General features: G+C 31.4%; 2 protein-coding genes across 2 annotated transcripts in view; both read right to left on the reverse strand.

The window, feature by feature from the left end:
• LOC121115218 (uncharacterized) overlaps positions 1-8,734 on the reverse strand; it is a 33,482-nt gene extending 24,748 nt beyond the window's left edge. The window contains exon 1 of the mRNA XM_040709414.2: positions 8,565-8,734. The gene's annotated coding sequence lies outside the window, so the exon portion shown is untranslated. The remainder of the gene's footprint in view (positions 1-8,564) is intronic.
• A 10,943-nt stretch (positions 8,735-19,677) lies between these two features.
• Positions 19,678-23,022, reverse strand: LOC121115219 (uncharacterized). Its single transcript, XM_040709415.2, has 6 exons — positions 22,871-23,022; positions 22,243-22,594; positions 21,530-22,169; positions 20,792-20,880; positions 20,369-20,733; positions 19,678-20,308 (listed from the first exon to the last, which is right to left on the reverse strand). The coding sequence occupies exons 2-6, from the start codon at positions 22,549-22,551 to the stop codon at positions 20,284-20,286; spliced, it is 1,428 nt and encodes a 475-aa protein (XP_040565349.1). The 5' UTR covers positions 22,552-22,594; positions 22,871-23,022; the 3' UTR covers positions 19,678-20,283.
• Positions 23,023-24,406: the final 1,384 nt, after the last annotated feature.

Below are 24,406 nucleotides of genomic sequence, written 5' to 3' on the forward strand. Positions count from 1 at the left end.
CTATTCTAACAAATGAAATATTATTTCCGTAAAAATCCTAAATATTTTTATCCTTTGATTGAAGGAACCAAGGTTAGGATTTCGAAAAAAAAATGAAATTTCACATATTAAATTTTTGCGAAAATAATTTCAAAAATCGACAGCCTATTGTTTGTATAAATTCAGTCTTAATTCAGGTGTACCAAATGCCTTGCTCCCGCTTTCTCCTAGCACTCTTACAAAAAAAAATCAGGTCTACTATTTTGCAATTTGTACTGCTCTAAATAAGATTATTTGGTTAATTGAAATTGACAATAATTTGTTAATAGATATTGAAAATAATTTGTTAATAGAAATAAGCAATAATTTGTTGAAGAATACAAATGTAGTTCAGACTCAATTTTGAGGAAAAACATTTTATCTTGTTTTTGTATTGATGGTCAACATATATAAAAGTATTACTTTGTCAACATTGTCATTTTGATCCAGATATTTATGTAGGATAGCATATTAGGACATTTTAAGTCGTTTATATACAACTCGCAATTTTTTTTAAATGATATGTGAGACTATAATATTTGAAAAGTTTGCAAACAAGAATTTCAATCGCTTGATTTATTTTTACACAAGTGGTCATTTTTATTCCTTTTTTTGTTATCAATTTTTGACCTAATTTTGTCTATTGAGAGATAGAAATCTTTTCGTCCTTATAATTTACTCGGATTGTCCTGACTGCATCTTTGTGAAAAATGCATCTGATTTATTTATTTATTTGTAGGTACTACTTGAAAAATTTGGTTCATTCCGATTTTATTGATTTTTCGTTTGTCCTATAAACGAGGTGACAAATATGTGAGGATAAACTTTAATTTATTTGTAGCAAAACACAAAACTGCATCATTCTACAAATGTATATGATACGGTGTCGGACTTATAAAAATAATATTCATGATAGAACACAACTTTCAACTTTTACAGGCCTAAATAGGTATCCCCATTTCTCTTCTTTTTTAATATGATGTGCACACTCTACGCAGTATTGTTATTTCTTGGGTCAAGTTTGCCACACAAACAGAACATCTATGTATAAAGTAATAACTAATACGTGTGCACCTCAAAGACAAAAAGGTACAATGAAGATGTATTGAAGAGTTTCAGAGTGGTCCATTAAAATCTGAAAACTTTTAATTTTAAAATTCAACAAGATATAACTTATTAATTAACAATAAAATTTCAACAAAATTAAAGCTATAAATAGATGTGTGTCTGAGCTCTCTTAATAATTAATGTAGCTGCCCTTGCGTCAATGATGGTTTCTAGACGGCGGTGGAAGGCCTGAAAACCTTGTGAATGTAGTCATCTGTCATGGTGTACCATTGCTGGCTGCTTGTGGCTTTGAGGGCATTGGTGTTTGGATGAGGTTCACTGAAGGTCTTTCCTTTGACATGCACATAAAAGGTGTTGTAGAGGCTGTTGACATCAGGGCTGTATGGGAGGGGAAGGACAAAAGTGTGTCAAAAAATAGTTCAAAAGACTTATTTAAAGAGTTTTGCCCGGTCGAAAACAGGTTTCTTTCACTGCTGGTGTCCAATGTGGCCTCTCCACCCTAACAAGGCTATTTACCCCCACTTCTTTTATAGTTATCTGTCTGGTGTTAAACTCAGAGATTTCTTGCAAGGGCCCTCATGGGATTGAGGGGATTGGCATGGGCTGTTTTCTTTAACTCCTGCAGATCAAGTTTGGCCTTTTTGAAAGAGCTCCTCTTCCTCTCCAACGTTTCGGACTTACTTATGGCATAGACGGTGGTCCTGGAGACGCCTACCTGTTTGGAGTGCGCGAATGGAAATTCATAGATCACGTTCAGGTTTTTTTCGACTTCTACGTAAGCGAGAGAGCTCAGGTTTATTTGTTTTGTAACTAATTGCTTATGCTTTATAATAAATCAAAATATACATTAATTTCAATCCACTCAACCTTGATTAATTATTAAATTAGTAAGTGTTCAAATTTCGTTGGACCCCCCATATTGAGGAGTTATAAGTTTGAGTCATTGCTAGACTCAGAGTAGAATTGAGGATTGACATAGGAGTAATTTCAGCGTTTGTTCTTGCTTTTTAGTAAATGAGATTTGTGTTTATTTCCTTCATCTAACGATTACATGTAGCTGATCTAATAAAACGTCATGACAGCTAAACTGCTCTCCTCCCGAATATTCTTCAAATGGTCAGGGTTACCAGGTTCATTTTCGGTTTCATTTTATTCTAAGATACATCATTGTGTATACTCGACGAACTTCTGAGAGTTTTTGTTAAAAAAAAATCGTAACATTGATATATTTTGTTGTACAACGTTGAAAAACGAATATAATTTTTTTTGTCCGCTATTTTAAAATATATTTCAGTAAAAACTTAGAATTAAATTTGAGTATCTTTGTACGAGCCTATTCTTAAATAGGTTGGAGTTTCTTCTATCCTATATAAGTACATACATCCTCCAATCTTCTTTCCATCTATACATATACAAATATTCAATTGATTTTTTTTAGAAACCCCTGTATTAAGCTCAAATCAAAGACTTCGAGACTTGACTTGAACTCTAAATCTAAGAATTGATACTTTACTGGACTTTTGATCATTTTTTTTTACTATATATAAAGTACCTTTTAAAATATTAGTTAAGGGATAAAATAATCTTGATCTAGAATAAATAGCACAAAATTAAGGAAGAATGTTTTGGAGCTTAAGAATTGCAATTTGATTATGATCATTACAATTGATTTATTATTATTAATCTATAATGACTGTAGAAAAGCCTTAATACCAACTCAAATCAACTTATACTGAGAATTTTGACAGAATATTTTTTTACGGACTTTTTTTTTCGAAACGCCAAATTTGGCTATTTTGAAATTTTAGAAATTCAAAGGAAAATTAAACTCTGTTTATAAAAGCAACATTTAACAGATAAAGTTTCCTTTGATAAAAATAAAATATCATAAATAACCTTTTTAAAATAAAATAAATGGCATTTCTTTTTTTTTGAATTGTGACAAAAAAGTATAATTGACATGAACATAATATTTTTCGGGAAATTTAAGTGCAAATAGTTCCGAACCTGCTCCAAATAAATCTTAGGACTCAATTAAAATATTATAGGACAAGGACCTATGAGTAAAGACTTGACTCGATACTCAACATCAAAAACTTTGGACTCTACTTGGATTTTGATAACGTAAAACTGTATTACAAAGTAAAACAGACATACATTTATCCTCTTAATAAACTATTTAGGATTTATATTTCTTTGTTTATTGTACAAAAGATATTGAAATGTCATCTATCAAAACGAGCAAACAACAAAACTTTTGTGGTCGATTTTATTTCTATGAGTTCTATTATTATTTAATGTTCTTCGTAGTCAATAGTTTTTTGTTTAGTACGCTGGAATATAGTTAGTAATTTTTGCTCAGGGTTTTAGCACTATAATATAGATATCAATAAACAAAAGTTCGCCATACTTTAGCTAGTTAAGTCTTGAAATGTTTGTTTGGTTTTTATGCCTTGATTTGTAGAAAATACGACTTTGAACGTGTGTGAGATTTTTTGCAGTAGCAACTGAACAGGGTAATTTATTTACCAAAATTGTTTCCATATTTTCTTTCATTTTTGAAGAGAGAACATTTAAGTATAAAGTAATTACAAATGTGTGTGTGTGTGTGTGCTTATGAATGACGGAGAGTAGCAGTGAAGAGCTGTTTTGGTAGTTATAAGTGTAAGTTAGACTCGGAAGATAATTGAGGATCGACGTCAGAGTAATTACAGACTATATCACTTCTAGATACAAAGTGAAATTTGTGGTTATTTTCTTCTTATTGAGGCTACTTGAAGCTGATCTAATCAACGTTATGACAGCTAAGCAGCTCTCCTCATAAAAATTCTTCAAATTGTCAGGGTTACCATGTCATTTTTTGATTTCTTTCTTTTTAGCATACCAGCAAATCGTATTTTAAACAACTCTATTTATGACTATATGCACTCTGCTGTCTTAATTGACTTTTTACTACTACGCCATCTGGCGGTATTGAATGTTATTTCAGTTTGTTTACACCCTATCTCAGTAGTTTATGAATATCAATATCTGTTCATTATCTATAATAGTGATTTACATGAATACATTGCTCTATAAAGAATGATTTTTGATTAATAATCTTTGAATAAACATTTACAGAAATTACAATGCTTATACAACTTTTGAGTAATCTTTCACTTCGGAAAGGTGAAGTAAGGTGGCGTATTTTCATAATACACTATTTAGTCATTTCATTATGCTTATATGTAACGCTTGATTATGATAAATATTGAAGTAATTTTATAAGAACTGCAAGTCATAGAATGTATCAAAGTTGCATGTATGCTGTACCTATAGTATTAATAATGCAAATGAGGTCATTTAATCATATCTACGTTGTATCTTGCAACTTTTCCTTCAAAAAGACCAAAAAAAAAGTCCTAAATTTTGAAATACCTAATTAGACAATTCTCAAATAGGGGATTATTCATCGTTTGGTTGTCGTAATCACCGGGGACCCAGGAGGTCTGTGTCCCAATAATTTTCGAATGGTAGTATTTCAGGCCCTATAAAGGGCGAGTCATCCATAGTCTCAAATGAGCCCTAATAACAAAATCGTGATTACGTCACGGTAAAAGGGAGTTGTTTACGTACAGCTTAACAACAGATAATCCATGTTTAATAAATCAAACTTAAAAACACAAAGGGGCAAAAGAAGTCGAAAATAGACAGTCTATAAATAGGAGATAAAATGACCAAACACAAAGCTCTAAACAAATTGGCATACAGGTCACCACATAATCATTTTTCCCTAAATTAAGTTGGCTAAGATGAGTACCGCCATCTGTGGTATATCTACAAGCTAATGGGGTCGTTTTGCTGATTTTTAAATAATTTTTCTGCTTCTTTTTCCCTTATCTATGTTCCAAAAATTGATTGCATGAATACGAATAAAACTGTGAAGAATTCCCATCAAGATTTACGACTCGACTTGATCACACAAGTTAAGACTCACAATTTGATTTGGACTCGAAACCTAAGACTCGTTACTCAACTTGGACTCGAAAGTCATTTTGTGATTTTCACTGGAAGAAAATATCCAAGGACATGGACTTGCAGTATAAGACAGTGGTGTTGGAACAATAAGGGGCACCTGGGGCGTCTACAGGGTTTTATTTGGGAGGTTGTGATTTTTTAAGAAGGCACAAAAAACTTTTTAAAGAGTTGTTTTTTTGGGGGAGGGGAATTTTAGAAAAGAAGACTGAAAAAGAAGTTATTTAGCTGTTTTTTCACGTTTTAATTTTCGCTACAAGTCGATGTTTTTTTTTGCGGTAACGTCAAAAATTTCTCAATTTGTGTAAAGAGTTATCGGAATCCCCTTGCTGACGCTCCTGGCCATTACACCCACTTTTTTAGACAAAGTATAAGGTTTTGTGATTATGACGTGACCATAATTTGTTTACCTTCTTTAACTACCCATTGATGAAGGCTTTGTGTTCTAAATTAATTTTTGCAACGCACTAATCTGGTTGACATACGTATAGAAATTACAAAATAATCATTGTATTTTTATAATATGTTTTTTATGCACATAAGCCTTCAATAATGAAGCTTCTACATTAGGGTACTATGCATACAAATTCAAAATATTTACGTAGTCATATTGAATATTTATTTCCTAATAAATAATAATTTATAAATACATACATACCTATATAAATATAATATCTAATACTGAACATGATAATATCTGGGCCATATTCTAACTCATTTCTTATAAAGTAATAATGAAATTCCATTGGCAACTTCTATGCATGAAGGTACTACATAAAAGAATATTATTATTGATGGGAAACTCGAGAAAAATGTTCAATGAATTCTTAATGATTTGAAGACAATATCTTTGATATATGTAGTATAAATTGAAACGACATGATTGAGGTTAAATTATTACAATCCATTGCAAATTTAGATGCTTTATTATATCACCCAACATTTTCTTCGAGGGGAGGTAGAATAAAGGTCCAAAATCATGTTATATTTAGCCAATTCTTACCAACTATATTTTAATAATTTTTGGGAATTGTTCCCAGATTAAAAGGAACTGATTATTATTATTCAACCAATCAACGTTTAGAACACTGATTAGGAGAAAAGAAGCAGAATGTTCGTTAGCTGACAACAAAATACACTGTTTATTTACGTTTTACCGAGGTAACGCCGTGATCAATGTAGGTATTACTTCAGTCCCGTTACCAAATCTATATCTAAGGACGAGCACTTCTAATTCTAGAAGGAAGGAGGACCGTGACTAGGTTTTTCTTTGCAGGTGAATATTTTTAACACTGCTTTACATCAAGAACGTAAAAATGTACACTCTATTTTAATGTCAACTGTTGATCTTTCCACTTCTTTTCCCTTAATCAGTGTTCTGAATGCTGATTGAAACAATAAAAGTAATGACGTGACTACAAGTCCAAGTTGTGCCTCAAGTCTTATCTCAAAAGTCCAAATCTTTGAATATACTGCAACAAGTAGGTGCTAAACTACAGAGTGATTTTGGGCCTTTTTTCTATTTTTGTTTCATGGAGAGGTTGCGCTATACTATTAAAAGTAATACGTTACGTCTCAATCGAATCCCTTAGCCGGATCTAAAGTATTAAACCATTAGCATATTTTTGAACAAACACAGCCCCCTAATGGTCCTTGTAGTTACAGGACTGTATCAATTATTAGACAGTGGCTTAGTTAGAACTTTGGACCTAAGAAAAGGGAGTAAGGAGTAATTACTTAATCAGATCCTATTCATGGAGTTTTTCTAGGTATTCGACTTCTTTTTTTTATGGAAGTGGCTTTAACCCATTAGGCATCTGTATTAAAAAAATCATAACCAAGAAATCCCCTTGGACATTTTTATCACACTTTTGCATAATATCAAGATAATACTATCATGAATAATTATACTAATAATTTAATCATCCATTATTTATAAGATTTTGTAGAAAATAAACAAACCTGGCTTGGACTTTGAGCTTTCCCACACCACGACAGGTTCTTTCAGAAAATGATTCATAACCAAGGAAAATGCTTGAATTCACGTAATTAAATTACGTCAAAATTTAATTAAGATCCATACATTTAGCACCGATGAAATCGTACTAATATGCCTATATTAAGTAAATACAAATCTACTTGTCTTCAAAATACATAAATATATTTTCATCTTTCTTAACTCTGACGCTTGGTGGGATAATTATATATAGCAATGCCATATTGCCAGTTAAAATCCTGGGACGATGTACACCTCTTCTACAATCTACACCTTGCAACTTGGCATTAAACTACGACTTCAGACTAGGCTCTTACTAAAAGTTAATAGATATAGACTTAAACATTAATACACGAGGCTTGATACTCACAAAAATTCCAAATTATCGTTATTATTTGAGTACCATTTTATATTCATGATAACTAAATCAGAGCTTGGATCCTGAACACGATTAGTACTTATGTCTAATGAAACTACAATAGACTCAACTTTAGATCCTAGCCCCGTAACTCTTACGCCCAATTGCACCAACTTGACGTAAATTTAAGTTGAGCTTCAGTTCCAGTAAGCCTAAATTCATAGACATGAGATAAGTTCTATTTATGTCGAGTTGGTGCTTTAAGGATTCAAGGCCAAAACAAAGTTTCGATGGTGATTATATATCATAGTTATGAATATAAAATAATAGTGCAACCTAAAAAGGACTTTTTTAGTCGATCGTCTAAAGCGTCATTAAGTAATTTTATAATAAAACCATCATTGTAGTAAAAAGTAATATTTGAGAATTGAATATGCACTTTGAATGAACTCATTAAATAGCTACATTTTCAAAATTAGACATTATATATTAACATATTTTGAGGATATAATTAGTAGAATAAGAAACAAATTGTATTTCATGATGAATTGAATTTTATGTTGGAACAAAAGCTCATTGTTTCGATATAATTAACACTGGACTCCAGTGTCCAATATAAAAAATTCATATACTTAAATAAGCAAAATTAATTAACTCTCAAATTAGCACTTATATGACTTGCATGACATTAACAAATTAAATTAAAGCTTTAACAAGGATATATTATATAAATAGGTTTAACGAAGAATAAATAATAACTTAATGGACGTTTATGGGTAGACAATGAGCCTCAAATGACCTTAGTAACCCGTAATATTAGACTAGTAAATTCATTTCATACAATACGTATTTGTAGTTGACCGACTTATGATATTATTTCATTCTTTACACAATAATATAAAGCTATTTTCTCTGAAGGAAAAAGTGTCAATCATTTGAATGAAGTCTACAATATATAGGTATATATCCTTTTCCCTATTTTTTAGGCAAGATTTACAAGTAGATGCATGATATATAATTGCAATTTTCGTACAGTACCTAAAATCTAAGTATTTGTGTTTTACATTCAATTATAAATAAAATGATAATTAATGATAGTGAATTTCTTACCGTGTGTTGCTATACTTTTTGACTTAATTCATTAAAGATGTTTAATAAAGCTTTTGTATTTAGTAGATATATTGAATGTATAGAATTGCTTTACTAATATATTTTGATTGTATGATATATAAAAGTTGTATTTATTTATTGAAACACTTTTCAAACTATAAAAATATAAATGATTTTATTTTTTTGGAGTACAGCGGCGAAAGTTTTTTTTTCTTTTTTTCATTTGGAAAGCAACTTGGAAAAAGTAAGTTTCTTTGGCGTGCGTACTTGCAACCTATGTAAGCACAAAATGTATTTATCTGCTTACACACACATATGTGTGATTCTTTGACAAAATAAGTAATGTTGGGGCAGTTTACGACCTGCTCTGTAAGTATTAATTAAAAAAAACCGACCTACATATGTAGTTATGCTATGTATATTATTGTTAAATATATATGCTCGTAGGCACTACGAACTTCAATGGAATGAACTGCATTCGGATATTACTTCTTCAAATGTTCATATTTGATTTAACAAGGGCCTATAATTTATAGTTGCTCTATTATAATATATTATGCACATTTTTATATATGTAAAGTAATTATTTATGGGTACATTTATTACCTGTAAATAAGTTGTTAATATTTGTGTACTTAAATTAGAGATGAATCGAATATATAAATAATAGGGATGTTAGAATACAGGGGATCCACGCTTATCTCGATTTTTGGGAATAAGAAAAGTCCACATTATGTATATGAAATCTGAGTTAAACAGGCATTTTTTTATACTAAAACCCTTTAAATGGGAGAAATTATTTTTCAAAATCCACTTTTTACTACTTTGTCTCTTTTTTTTTGGTGGGTATAATTAGACAATGAAACATTTTATGCATCATAGATTATCTAAAATATTATTTACCCGAACGGATACTTCAAAAATAAGAGTAAAAATTAATCTTAATTGGTATTTACTAATGTTGAAACTCGGTCCAGCAACGATTTTTTTTCGGTTTAGTCTTAAGTGATTTTTTCTAGACCGATTTTTCGGTCCAGATCGCGTTCTCAGCCCGTGGACCGATTTTTTTCAGTCTCCCTTTATGGACTGATTTTTTAAAATTCTCAATTTATGTACCGATTTTTTTTTTTAGTCTCAGTTTATGGACCGATTTTTTTCGGTCTCATATATTATGAGAGAATATTTTTTTTTTCTAGATCAACTGTCATTCATTTTTTTCAAAAACATCTCAAAAGTATACGATAAGTTCTAGAACAAATACTGTATAAATATCAGAGACGGAAGGATCAAAATTAATCCGAGCTATCTTTGTTTAAACTTCGTATAACGTCATTGTACTTGAAAAAATATATGATGTCATGTTATAAACTATTTATATGTAAAATTGGTCTTAGACCGATTTTTTGGGGACTGATCTAGACCGAATGAGACCGGTCATTTCAATACTGTAAAATTTAAGTAATCAGAACATAACCAATATTTATTCAGCAACCTTTTTAATTGCAAATTTGTATAATAAGTAATAACCTAAAGTTTTAAGTATAGGGACCAAATCAAATACTAACAGAACACTCCTCGCCCTATGGAAAAATTTACACCTCTATTATAGCAATATATAGGCCTAATATGAATGAACTCAACAACAACTGCAAAAAATCTTGTTCCATTCAATATATAGTTCTTCATCCTACATATGTAGTATTAAAATAATTTATGCATGTGTGCGTGTTGCCGTCCAGCTTAGAAAAACAAAGATAAATACGTATTTATTTTAAAAACAGAGACAAATACTGAATTTAGATATAAAATAAAAGTGGTTCAGAATTCTAAGTTACGTACGTAGGGCTACGTTTCATTATGATCAGAAGAGATTCCTGGGCTCTGGGTAGCAAGTTTTTTTTTTTTTTTTTTTTTTTTAACAAGTTGATTTTTTCCATAGAACAAGATCGATTCCCCATGTCTCAAAGTTTTTTTAAGAATGGGTTGTCGATTCGAAAATGCAACAAAAAAAATCAAAATTCAAAAAACAAATTATTGTACAAGAGGAAAAAGGGAATACGTATATTAAATACGAATTAAAAAAGGGAAGAAAGGAAGAAAAAGATTAGCGAGTTAGTCTTAGTATGTATCTTCATGGTGGTTGAGGAAAAAACATCTTATATATAATAGCAATTGTAATTATTCCAAGAATCACCCTTACGTTTTGGTGGAGATGTGTTTCCATTTTCGCTTTTAAGATAACAGATCCCAATTAAGTTGGCAATGACTATAAATAAATTACAAGGTCAAACATTTGAAAAAAATTGCTTTATATTTACCAAAATCAGTATTTTCATATGGTAAATTATATGTTGCAATTTCAAGAGTGTTATAAGGGGGTGCCGATTTGATTATGTTTACATCAAATGGTCAGCAAACTACAAAAAATGTTGTATACAGGGAGGTTTTACAATAGAAACTTACCTATTTTATATTTATAGTAGATCGTTTTAGTTTAAAATTTTAAAATAAACAAACGAAATATAAATAAAATCTTAGAAATTTTTCATTAGCTATCTGTTCGTGCAGATAATCTATTATCGAAATATAAAAAACGCAATATGAGAGGAATATATACTATAATATATGACCATACGGGGAGTCAGAATAATTCAAAACACAGTTTTATACAGGGACTTTCTTTATTTGTATTGTATCATACTCAAAGAAGGGATTTGTGTCAAGAAAAAACTAAATTCAGCTATTACAACAGGAAAAACAGCTATTGCGTATGCTTTTTGTTCTTTTTTGTCTATTATTTAATAGGTCGTGGTGTTGTTAACTTCTCCCTCTGAAGTGAGCATTCTCACCTAATTGTTTTAAAAATGCATAATAAAATAGAATCCAGAAAGTCTGGTTAAATTAACTTTCTATAATATAATTATATGTAATGATGCGTTATATTATATTTAAACTCTAGTCGCGTCAAAACAGTTTTGAATAAAATAACATTTTTGTTAACCCCAATGGAAGCCAAGACAAAGGCTATAATCCATGAATACCTGAATTGCAAATCTCGACCAGCCATCTTGAGGAACCTGAAGAGCATGGAGGTCAACCCAATACTCATCAAGAGAACTATTTAGAGATACGAGAGACTCAAACTATCAATAACAGCTCCAGATCAGACAGACCAAGGTCAAAAAGAACGCCCAGAGTCGCCAAGGCAAGAATTGCAAGAACTCCCCGGAGAAACTTCACCAACAGGGTCAAGGATTTAAATATGATTGCAACAAAAATGAGAGACCTTATCCTAGATGACCTTGAGAGATATCCCTACAAATTCAAAAGGCAACAATACCTGTCAAGCAAGGTCAAGGCCAAAAGACTTGAGATAAGCAATGTCACTCTTCAGAAGCTGAGGACTGGCACGGCTCCCAACATTGTGTTCAGTGATGAGACGATTTTACTGTGGAATAGGTTTCTAACACCCCAAAGGATCGGATTCTGCCCAAAAAAGATGTCGTCTTATGCCAATAATTATATGCAAGTTATTTAATTACTACTTTAATAAGCACTTAACTGAACTTTCCGCTGACCCTGTATATGAATTTAAATATAATTTTAATATTATCCCCACAATGATACTATTCTAAATATCGAATGTTCTCCTCTTTATGGTAGTAATTCATTTTATTGGGGCAAAATCATATAATAGGGAGCTGATAGCAACAAAGGTTTTAATTCAGTAATACCATAAGTCTCTCTCCCGCCTTTTCCTCGCGCTCTTACAAAGGTATTGAACGATTCTTATTATGATAAATCGATATTTAACAAAAGATCATGGTGATACTCTTCTCCGATTATCTTTATTATATTGAGCCAATAAATTTGCTTATACAAGTTATAATTTGTATAAGTTAGTAGAAGGAGTTATTTTTTTAAATTCGAATACGCTCATTAAAATCCATCTCTAATAATACATTTATAAGAGATAAGAATAGAGAAGTAAAAATGCGCGTATTGAAAATAAATTTTCTTGAGCCGTCAAAAATTATTATGAAAAGGTACCAAATAGAAATGAGAGTTTGGAATTTATTTCCTAAAAAAATACAATATCCGAAATTCCCCTTTCAATGAGAATATGTAGCCAAACTCGAGCTTGGTCCACTCCTTCTTGATGGAAGCCTCTACAGACTGGAAACTCCTGTGAGGAGTAGTACGCACCCTCTCTTCCAGCCGCGCTTAGATAGAGTCCTAAGGGGTTCACATCTGAAGAGGAAGGCAACCACATGTTGAGGTCCCAAAAGTCCGGAAACTTGTCTCTCAGGAAGGCCTGGGTCTTATTGGCGCGATGATACGTAGCTCCTTCTTGAATAAAAACAAAGTTGTTCCCAAATTTTTCTCTGCCCCATGTAAGTTCGATGTAAACATTTGAACTCAAATTATGAAAATGAATCGAAAAAATCCTTTTATGTAATACTAAATATTGATGCAATTAACTGATTTTAATAAATTGCAGAAATAAAAACTCAAAAGTTGCAATTTGTTTATCTAAAAAATGAAATTGTTATATAATTTCCTCACTATTCCAACGCATAATAGTAGTTGACTGTTTTTCCAAGAAAACTTTAAAATATTGTCTTTAGTATGAAACTGCACCCTCCCTGCTACTCCTTCTATAGTCTTATTGGAACGGTTCGGATATAAACTTGATGAAATTTGATGTACTTTCTTATAAATCTATAGTTAGGTGACTTAAAATACGTTGTGAAGGGGCGTCATAATTTTTTTTTTTTTTTTTCAAATTGCGCGACACGACACTCCACGCCCAACTTTCACAAGGGGGTTATATGTAAATATTACCGCCTCTAGATTTTGCTCTCTATATCTCTCACCTTCTGAAGATCCCTTATTAATTGAATGCGAAATAAGATTGTAGGTAAAAAAATATATCCATATTTTCCAACTGTAGATACTAATTAGAATATTATTTTCTGAACTGGAAAGAAGGCAAACATTTATAAACCGTGTAAAGGATCTTTGGATTTTAAAGCGAATATTGGATACATCACTGATCAGGTGATTTCAATGACCGAGAAATAGAGGGACTTTGATAGATTGGAGATAATGGATTTCACTCTGATTTAATTGTCTTAATTTAATGTGGAATCAACCAGGAAGACAAATTATTCCCATTTTCAAACTCCAGATTTGGAGATTTCATTCAGTACCTACGTCTAGCTATCGATCTTGGGTATATAGCAGAACCAAAAAATCTGTTCCGGTTCTATATAATTAAGAATAACTGTAAAAAGACCAAAATTGTGGTTCAGATAACGCGAATTTTTACTTTTATTCATATCACTTACTAATACTGGATTTGTGGATCTTAAATTCTTTTAAAAAATCCAGATCCCTCTTTAGAATATTGACGCAAAATACCCGCTATATTCGAATCCGGCCCCAAAAAATGGTAAAACACGTATTTAAAAAAACCCTTATTGAATCATAAAGTTTTCAAGGGGTGTTGTAAATTTATGAAAATAAACCTCAAGTCTATGTAGTCTTTGTCAATTGATTGGTATTGGATATGAGTCAATTTGAAAGGGAACCTAAGAGTAGAACGGAAAAATAATATAAATTATTTTTCTTTGTTCCACGTGATATTGCATGTATTTATGACGGGGATGCAAATATTTGATACATCACTGGTTAAGTGGTTGAGAGATTTTGATTTGTTTTCCCTCCACGCCCCTCTTAATCAGATAAAGACAAAAAAAGATAAATGTAGAGATATAATTCAAATTAGAGTTGTGAATACGAATTATTAATATTTCTATTAGATCTTGTGTTGATAAAGATATTGCTTATCTGCAATCAATGGTGGAGTGGTCCAATTTTCACAATGAAGGAAATGGGTCAATTTTAGCGGCCCTACAGTACAGATTTATAAAAGTATACCTTTTTATTAATAGCTTTTTATACGGAAATTTGGGATCTTATATTCTCTTCTTTTTATAATTACTAGATAGCACTGAGGAATATTTTTTGACATACCTGGGCAACTGATTTTTTTTTCCAGATCGACATAGCCCCCCTAAAATATTAAACTTTTCCAAAAAAAAAAATCACAAATCCATAGACTATTCACAGAAAATTAATTTTTTGGAAAAAATTTGAAAAATCCACAGCTATTTACAAAACAATTTGAAAAATCCAGAATTATTCACAAACATATAAATTTTGGGGGAAAAAAATTTGAATATTAAATTTTTGGCTCTGCTGCATAATTTGCCCGATTGACGAAAAAAAATACTAGTAAAAAGCAAAAATTATTTTCTCTGGGAGAGCTACAGCCCCTTTAACCGACCCACTGCGGACGTTCCTGATAAATCATTAGTTTATAGTCCCTATAACCTTTTTTTAAATAAAAAATTATCCGTTTTTAATTATCACACGTACTTGTAGTTACTGAATCAATGCTCTCGCCTCAAGAATGAAAACAACAGCTTGACAAAATAAAATAAATGTTCAGGTTGCTAACAATACAAAAACTAACGCTAAGGAATTATTACTATTTACAATCCTAATTATACGTACTCTCTTTTTCCTTTTTTAATATGACGTGATGAGCCAAAGAGTACTTTCATCTTTAAAGTGCTCCCTGGCTCAGATAGCTAGACACTACACATCCATTTCATCTTTCCTTTCTTCTCTCCCACTTCTACTCTTCTTATTATTCTTACCATTATTTAAGATGTGTCATGTATATATGTAAAGTAATTATGCTATATAATTATAGTACAAATAGGCTTACTCCCTTTATAATGTGAGAGTAGTAGGTATTATATATTCACTAGTAATACTATATCTGTGTTCCTATTAATTTCTACCTTGTACTATTCCTCCACGTTCCTCCTAATTTCTCTCGGACGTCCCGGGTTCCTCTTAGAATAAAGGTTGTGTATATCAACCTCGTCAAGAAAAAACATACACGCTCGTTGCTAATCTTAATTTGAAGTCAAATTAATTATAAATTTACCAATAAAAAGAGACTGAAGGCCCCCCCCCCTTCAGTCTTACCATTATTTAGTAAATCAGTCCTAGAACGAATCCAATACTAAATAATTATATATCAGAACATTATCGACTGAAATCAGTTATTATATGTTTGTCATTGTGCAGATCCGCCCAACGATTTTTAGCAAACATCATAATATGCGGGGCCCGGTCAAAAAAAAACCTATGAGATTTTTATTCGTGTAAGTCATGGGCGTAGTTGGAAGCAGAAACGAGAAGGATTTTTACCTACCCCAGATTCCCAATACCGGGTGGTCCATTGAAATTGGGAAAAATATTATGTCTATAATTAATTAAGGTTGAGTGATTGAAATAAATTCATATTTCATTTTATTAAAGCATAAACAATTAGTTCTAAAACAACACAAACATGAAGTCGAGAAAATGACACTTGAACATGATCGATGAATTTCCATTTGCGCACTCCAAACAGTTAGGCGTCTCCAGTACCACGATCTACGCTGTCAGCAAGTCCGAAACGTTAGAGAGGCTCTATCAAAAAGGCCAAACTGGACCTGAAGGAGTTAAATAAAACAGCCAAGTTCAACCCCCTCAAATCAATGAGGGTCCATATGCAAGAGATCTCAGGGTTTCTGTAATGTATTCGTGTTTCCTTCCTCCTTGTCCTCTTACTTCTCTTATGTTCTTGTATGCATATATATGTATAAAGTACAGTCTTTTACCTCGTTTTAAGTATAAATAGTCGTGTATTTTATGTATGTATCAGAGTAGGGTTTTGTATTAATAAGAATATAATTGTTCCTATTAGACAACCTTTGTTTTATTCCTCCACGTCTTTCCTCATCTCATTTCTCTCGGTCATCCTGGATTCCTTGGTTTAAATAGTTTGTGTCTCCTCAACCTCGTCAAGACACAACAGTTTCACGCCATACTGTCCGGAGAGCTATCAAAAAGTGGATTGAAAGAGCCTTGTGAGGGTAGAGAGGCCACTTTTGACACTAGCAATGAAAGAACCCATATCCTCAATTGCTATACTCATTTGATTTTTTTTTACTTTTGCCCCCCCCCCCTCCTAAAGCCCTGATGCCAACCTCCTCGACTACACCTTTAGGGTGCATCTCAAAAGGAAAGCCTGCAGTGTCCGTCATCCAAACACAGAGCCCCTCAAAGCCACTATCAGCCAGCACTAGGGCGCTATGACAGAGGAATTCATCCACAGCGGTTACAGGCATTCCACCGCCGTTTGGAAGTCCTAATTGCTGCTAAGGTTGGCTACATAAATGATTAAAAGAGCTCAGACACACATTTATTTATAGTATTAATTTTGTTGTTAACTAGTAATAAATTATATCTTGTTGAAGTTTAAAATTCAAAGTTTTCAGATTTTAATTGACCACTCGGTTTGCATTACACCTATATAGTGATACCCTTTAATTGTCCACTTCGGTTTCAAAATCATATTTGCACCCCTGGTGCAACTTATCAAAGTAGAATTTAAAAGAACATGTAAAATAAATCTGCACGATTTACAACTTTATAAATCTTAAAGAGAATTCAGCACAATTGTCTTCCATATTGTGTACAAGATGCAATCAAAAAATGGGATGAAGCATCTTAATTAAGGAATTTAAGGTGTATAATTATGATAACTAATACAATAATTGAAATAGAAATAGATTTCCGATATATTTAAGGAGTAATTTTTGACTATTTCAATGAACATAATGATAGAATTCTTGATCAAAGTTTATCAAACTTTTTTCCACTAGTGCAACTTTCAAAAGGGCATAAAATCTCAAGTTTAAAATATAATTAAGAATGGAACTGCATAACCTAAACACAAATGTCCTGTTCATTTAGAAGAGACAGTAAAGAGAAGACCATCATACGAGCTGAAAATAATCATAAGTTTACGTTTGATTGGAACCATCCCTTAGTTTGACAACTTCATGCCGCATGTTTCTTCCACAAAGGGAGATGGTATGCTGAATCCCACGACTGATGAATCCAAATTTTTGGAAATTGTTGTTGTATGTCCTCTTTTTAGAGTTACTAATATCTATCCCTCCGACCTTTGGTGCAAATTCAGACCTGGTGAACAAAGACTTGCATGAAATAGGCTGAGGCTCAATTTCACTGTCAACCATTTCCAATTCTTGTGGGCTTTTCTTTTTAGAAAACGGTCCACAATGATGTTGTTTGCTCTTTGTGAAATAAAATGTATTTTCGCAGTTAAATTATAAAACAATATGCTATACACTGCAATCACGCTCATAGACGTACAGGAAGGGACCTCGGGAACCTCACGCATTGGCCCTGGCGTCGGTTTTATTTTCAAAAGAGGAAAAGGGAAAAAAATCATTTTTAACTTAGTGATTCTTTGAGCACATACACTCAGCAAATAATATATATAAATTCCTCATCAATATGTATTATGAATAAGTTATAAGGGTCTAAAGAAGAGTGTTGTTTTTCCTCATTTTCCAGCCTAAAAACGGAAATGTATCGAGTTCAAAACAAGACACAGAATCAATAAAAACACTTTTTAATCATAAAAACACTTTTACATAAGTTTAATTAATCCTACTAGTAATTTGGGGATTGTTTTAAAGGTAAAAAATGACTCCGAACGATAGTAGTGAAAAATTACTATAATCCAAGATATTTCAGAATTCGGATGACAGAGAGAAAAACTGTGATCAATTTTGGATTCTGCGCTCAAAGATAAATCATTCCTTTTTTGTCTTGTATTCATTTGTACAAAATGAGTGTTCCTCTGTGTAATAGATGGTGCAGAAATGCTGGGGGTTTGGGATACTTTAGGATCTTGTTACCTAAGCATTGCAATTATCCCATTTTTATCAAAATTAAATATATTTCATATTTGATTACATAGCTGTACTAGGAATTTTAAAAAGTCCTATTTAGATTTAATAACAGTAATTTTATCAAACGGGTTATCCACCAAATGTGATTATGCCTTTCCTCTATGGTTTACTTCAGGAATATTTTTATGGTTGCTTTGATTAATTATTCGTAAAAATTTATGATAGTTCAGCTTTTGATATTTAACAAAGAAACTTAACATCTTTTTGTACTCTGATGATATTATAATATGCATTATCTTACTAAAATTCAATATTAAACTTATTTACCTTTTAAAACTTATACTGCAGAAATTGTAAAATATGCTTGGTTCTGCAATTGTATAATACTTTGAAAATTCCGTCGGCACCGTTATGGGTTACAACATATACTAATATGTAATATAAGGCACAGGACTGTGCGCAGTAATATAAACGTTTGAATCAAATAAGAAAAATAAAATACCATTGTAATGGTTCTTTGTTAGCTTATTATTGACGGAAAACGCCAGATTATATATATTTTCTAAACCAAAACCAAGAACTCAAGATGATATCTAAAACCCAAGATATCGGTGTGGGGACGGGTGAGACACAAGCAATGGCAGCCCGTTTTTGGTTGAGGAAAACAACATCTTTAGACCCTTATAACTTATTCATAATACATATTGATGAGGAATTTTTATATTAGCTTCTTTTATATAGCTTCTAGTACAAGTTTCAACTTGTATAAATTAATTTCAATGTGCAATGAAAATTCGCCACAATATAATAAAATTTCGAAAAAATGCGTTTAAAATCCTCAAAAAAGTATTTGCAAAGATCTAACGTTTAAGGTCCTTAAGAAAAAAACATGCTCAAGAATTATTTAATCTTCATTAAACTTAAGATATACTTTTTGGGGGGAGGATTAAAGGGAATGCTCTAACTTTTCATAATGTACATATTCTTATTGTGAGAGAGGAAAACTGTATCATCTAATTTCGTGATTACCAATCGAGGCTCCGTAGTCCATCATTTAGGCCCCTATTAGATTATCTAGAAAAAAAGTCTTCAAATATAAAAAAAAAAATACTAAAAACCAAATAATAGATAGTCCCTCACACCTAGGGGCAGCTCCACAGTGATGAAGAAATTGAGTATCACCTTTTTAACTGAACGTTATCGGAAGTTCGATTGTAATGCATACACAATAATTTTTCAAAGAAAGAAATCAGTTATTCTGCTTCATTTTAGAATCATTTATTTTAAATGGACAAAAACAAAATGATTTAAGTCAGATCAAGAATAATACGAATAACAAAATAAGATTTCGGCAATCTGATCAATAAGTTAAATTAACAAAATTAAACAAAGTACATATTAACTTTTATACATAACTTATTATTTCATCTGCAATATATTATTTGAAAATGGAGAAAAAAAAATAGAAGTTTGACAATAGATCGTTCTTAATAAAAAAACGAACTAAAATTAATAATACATAATGAATATTCATAGCCGTAAGTTTTATAAAAAAAAATTGTGCTGTTTTGCTACAACTATTAATATTTGAGAAAAAGTCAATACAAAATTGAAATGCTTTGACTATTTAAATAAAACCAACATTTTTGTTTTCAATAAAATAAGTGATAAAATTAATAGTGCTATGAAATATCTACGAAGTATAATTCAATATATATATATACATACAAAAAGACAACAAAGGAGACATAATTACAATAGATCCAGATTAATTATAGCTTTAATGGTATGGGACTTTGTTTCTTTATAATCAATAAGGTTATGTTGAAAGTAAAAATATATGAATGCTTATTTGGAAGCTTTGAGTATTATTCCATACCATCATAAGTAACTCTGTGAAAAAATAAAGAGATTTCATGTTGAGCAAATAAGTACATATTTCAAGAACATTACCTTAGACCTCCGGCTTTCTTTTTAATCCTTTTCGATTGAGAATAGGCCAATCTTTCAATAATTTTAGGGGTCTCTCTAAGAGATTTTTGAGATATATCTTGTGATTTCTCATGTTTCCTCATAAAGGCTTCAATTTTTTCCGGGCAATTTAAATTTTTCTCTTCTTCCCATGTATCTTCCTCAGGTTTGTATCCCTTCCAACGAATACGGAACTCCTTGCTGCCATCTTTCTTGTTGATTTCAACATCAACTATTTTATGCACTTCATATTCTCCCTTTTCTTCGCTTTCCTGACGAATTTTTGTGATTTCCGCCTCCTTTAATTCCTTTTCTTTCATGAACATTTCTACCAAATCCCAGCAGTTCTATAATTATATGAACAAAAATATTACATGAATTAATTATGAAGATATAAAAACTCACTTGAACATTTTCTTCAGGTTCCCACTGAGGTTTGGATGATCCTTCGTACTTGACAAGATAATAATTAATATCATTTTTAACCTTTGTACCTAAAAATATTAAATAAATTATATATAAAACAAATTTTCATACTTTTTATAGAATTTTAAATGAAGACAGGACATTTTTAGAACAAAAATGAAAACAGTAATCAAAAAAAATTTGCCCTGGGAAATATTATATTTGATCTTTTAAACACAAATATGATTGGATTTTAGATCCGGTAGTTTCGGTTCTTTTTTAACATTATTAAAGAAATTAGCATAATTTTTCAGTCTCAGTGACAAAACCAAGAAAAAAAATATTTTTATTATTCTTCTTCAGTTCCTTTTTCAAATTGACAAATGTTAAAGATCAAGAAATTAGCAAGGCCTAGAATTAAGGCCGTCTTATAAGACAACCCTTGAAAACTTCACAATGACTCAGGACTCGATGCAGGTTTTTTGAAATACGGTTATGACCAATTTTTCAAGGCTGGATCCGAATATATCAGACTTATTCAGTCAAAACACGATTTTGAACCGTGGTTTGAGTGTTTTTATTGTTATTGTTAATTAAATCGAACCGGAACCGAGTATTTATTTCTCCTATATACCCAAAATATATATACAATGTATAGTTTGCTAATTTATTAACTAGGTCCACAAATTTTAAAATATTATCTGAAGAATAAGTAGTATTTAGAAGATAAGATTTTACCTTGAATCGATTTAACTTCCCAAAATTCTCTTTTCGTCTTTATTCTTTTCGGTAGAGTTGCCTTATCCGCCATAACTTTCTCGAGATACACAGCTCGTTCCTCTCTTTTCCGCTCTAACTCTTCCTTATCTTTAACCCGTTCCTTGTCACGGGTAGTTTTTATTGGAACGTACTCTACTTCGTCAACATCAAACTTTTTACTTAGCTTAGGGTACTTGTATTTTTTCTTCCCTCTTAATGCTGGGACAGTGAATCTTCCATTGAAGCCATGTCCCCTGGTTCTAATAATACTACCACTTTTTTCAGCACTTGCCATGCATTTCTTAATTCTAGAATTGTATGTTTTCATATTCACTGGCCAATTACGAAGGATTGTGTCTTTAATGGCCCCAAATGTTGATCCCTTTTTAGGATCTTCATTCAAGGCCTTAATACTCTCAATCACCATTACAGAGACAGCAGGTAAATTGGGAATTTTGGTTTTTTTAGTATATTTCCCAGCAACAAATTCGTCATCCGAACCATTATTTGAGCTACTTTCCTCATCATTCTCAACATTTTCATCCTCTTCCTCGTATTTACTGGATGTGGATCGAGCAGATATCTTATTTCTAGGGTTGACCTTTTTCTCTTTCTTCCTCTGTAAATCAAATAAGAAATGAACATTAGATACTCGAAAGGAGTTGAACATTAAATAGAATATCCCTCTATACTTTTTTCTGTGCTCCTCCAGAAGACTCTGCCGATGAAGAAGCGTCACTCTCAGGGGATTCCACTGATAATTTAGATCTAGATCTTTTCTTCTTCCCTTTTTTGGAGGATAGGGGCAGATTATCCTCGATATCCTTGGATTCTCCGTCATCATCATCATCATTGTTCCGGGATTGACGTTTGCTGCCATTATTTCGGCTTGTATCAGTCAAGGACTCATTCTCACTTGGCTCCTCGTCCACTTCACTTGCGGATCCATCGCTCTCACAATAATTAATTGCCTTACTCCCGTTCTGAGTACTTCGAACCATTCTTAGTTACAACGATCCGTCAACGTAAAAAATATCTAAAATTCTTTTCTATAATGGTTAGAAACTGTGGGGGACGAACTGTTATGCTACAATAAGTTAACAATCAAATATGCGGGGAACGTTTCTTGATATAATGGGGTGGAGGGTAAATTTTCGGTCGAATTAATAATATACTAGATTATATGGGCTTTTTAAGGACTAAATTAATTGACACATTAACATTTTGGAAGATTAAATAGCTCAAAATTCATTATAACATCATTAAGACAAAACTAATATAGCATAGGGTAGTTCATGCATTATTTTTATTATTGTATACCTTATTTATGCTCCCGCGTTTTTTACTTCGTCAAATGATTTTAGCGTCCTTCGTGTATTGCCATCTAGCGGAACACTTTTTATGAATGCTATAAATGTGAGATGCATTATTTTTTTGAAGCTTGCAATCTTGGCTTGACAAAACAATGCAATGAAGCATAAAAGTATATCATTGGGTTTCTTTCAATCTATATTAGAAATAAGGCAAATCCCATTAATATATATGCGTAGATAGAAAATATAGTTTCCGAATTTGACACTCTAATTTTAATTTAATTCGAGTCAAAAATTTTAAAAATTAATTTTTTTAAAACACAATTCATAGGGAAAATTATAAAAATAAGCACGCAATAATAGATTAATTTCAGTCTATATATGCGTCTCGTCAAGACAAAAGAAGGTTTGAATAATTTATCTCAAAATTATGTGTAGACTAAATTTGTATTCTTTGACGAATTATCTTCCATTTCTATAAACAAATCATAATTATCAACTATGATTGCCACAATAAAATAAAGATAGTTTAAATTTGAAATGGCATATAGGGCCAAAATAAGTATCTTAAATCCAATAAAGGTTCTAAACTGTAGTTATAATTCTTGGGTTTCTTATTTCATTTCACAAAATTGAATATAAAGCCTAAAAATGACTCAAATATGTCAATAAAATATAGGGCTGTATATTGTATAATATATGAAGAGAAAAAAAGGATTTTTTTCCTTTCTTGATTTTTGTTCAAGATTGTTTTAATGTTGATGCACTACATATATTGTATGGCCAGGTAAAAAATGCATAAAAACAAAATTACGAAACGCGAACGTCAGCTTGAGGTGATACAGTGTTGCAGCGTTTTAAGATATTTTTGCAAGATGTCGCTTTAGATATGACGTCACTCTGTTATATTTCTGACAGACGCATTCGTACGTAGTTCGGATATAAATTATAATTTATATCCGAGTCTACGTCGGTATATCATATAAATAAATAATAAAGAGGGTTTATTTTTGATTGATGAAGCACGCCCATAGCCAGATAAAGAAATATATAATTTGTATTTCTTTCTCTATGAGCACGCCTCATACTTTAAAATTGCTGTGGGGAAAGAAGAAATTATTTTATCCTTTGATTATTCCTTTTTTGAATATCCCACCAAAGAGAAGATGAGTTTTCAATTATATATTTTTTGATTGATTGTTATTATAATAATTAATAGTATAATAATAAATGAATAATTTAAGATACAATGGTCAATTATTGTTAGAAGTGGGAACTTGGACTTGAGACTTGACTTGGACTCCATAGTTTAATTATGAAATATTTAATTTTATATTAATTAATAATATATGAAAAAATAATGTGGAATAAACATTTTCATCTTTGAATCGAATAAAAAAAATAGTGGGTTAACAAAACTCCATATTACTATCATCTCCTCTGGATAGGCTATGTCCAATCGCCGGGGCTCGAATTAGTATCTTCTAATAAATAAAATATATTAGATAAGATTTATTATAACTCCTAATTATATATCCAAATA

The sequence above is a fragment of the Lepeophtheirus salmonis genome, chromosome 3, assembly GCF_016086655.4.
Source record: "Lepeophtheirus salmonis chromosome 3, UVic_Lsal_1.4, whole genome shotgun sequence".
Taxonomy (NCBI): Eukaryota; Metazoa; Arthropoda; class Copepoda; order Siphonostomatoida; family Caligidae; genus Lepeophtheirus; species Lepeophtheirus salmonis.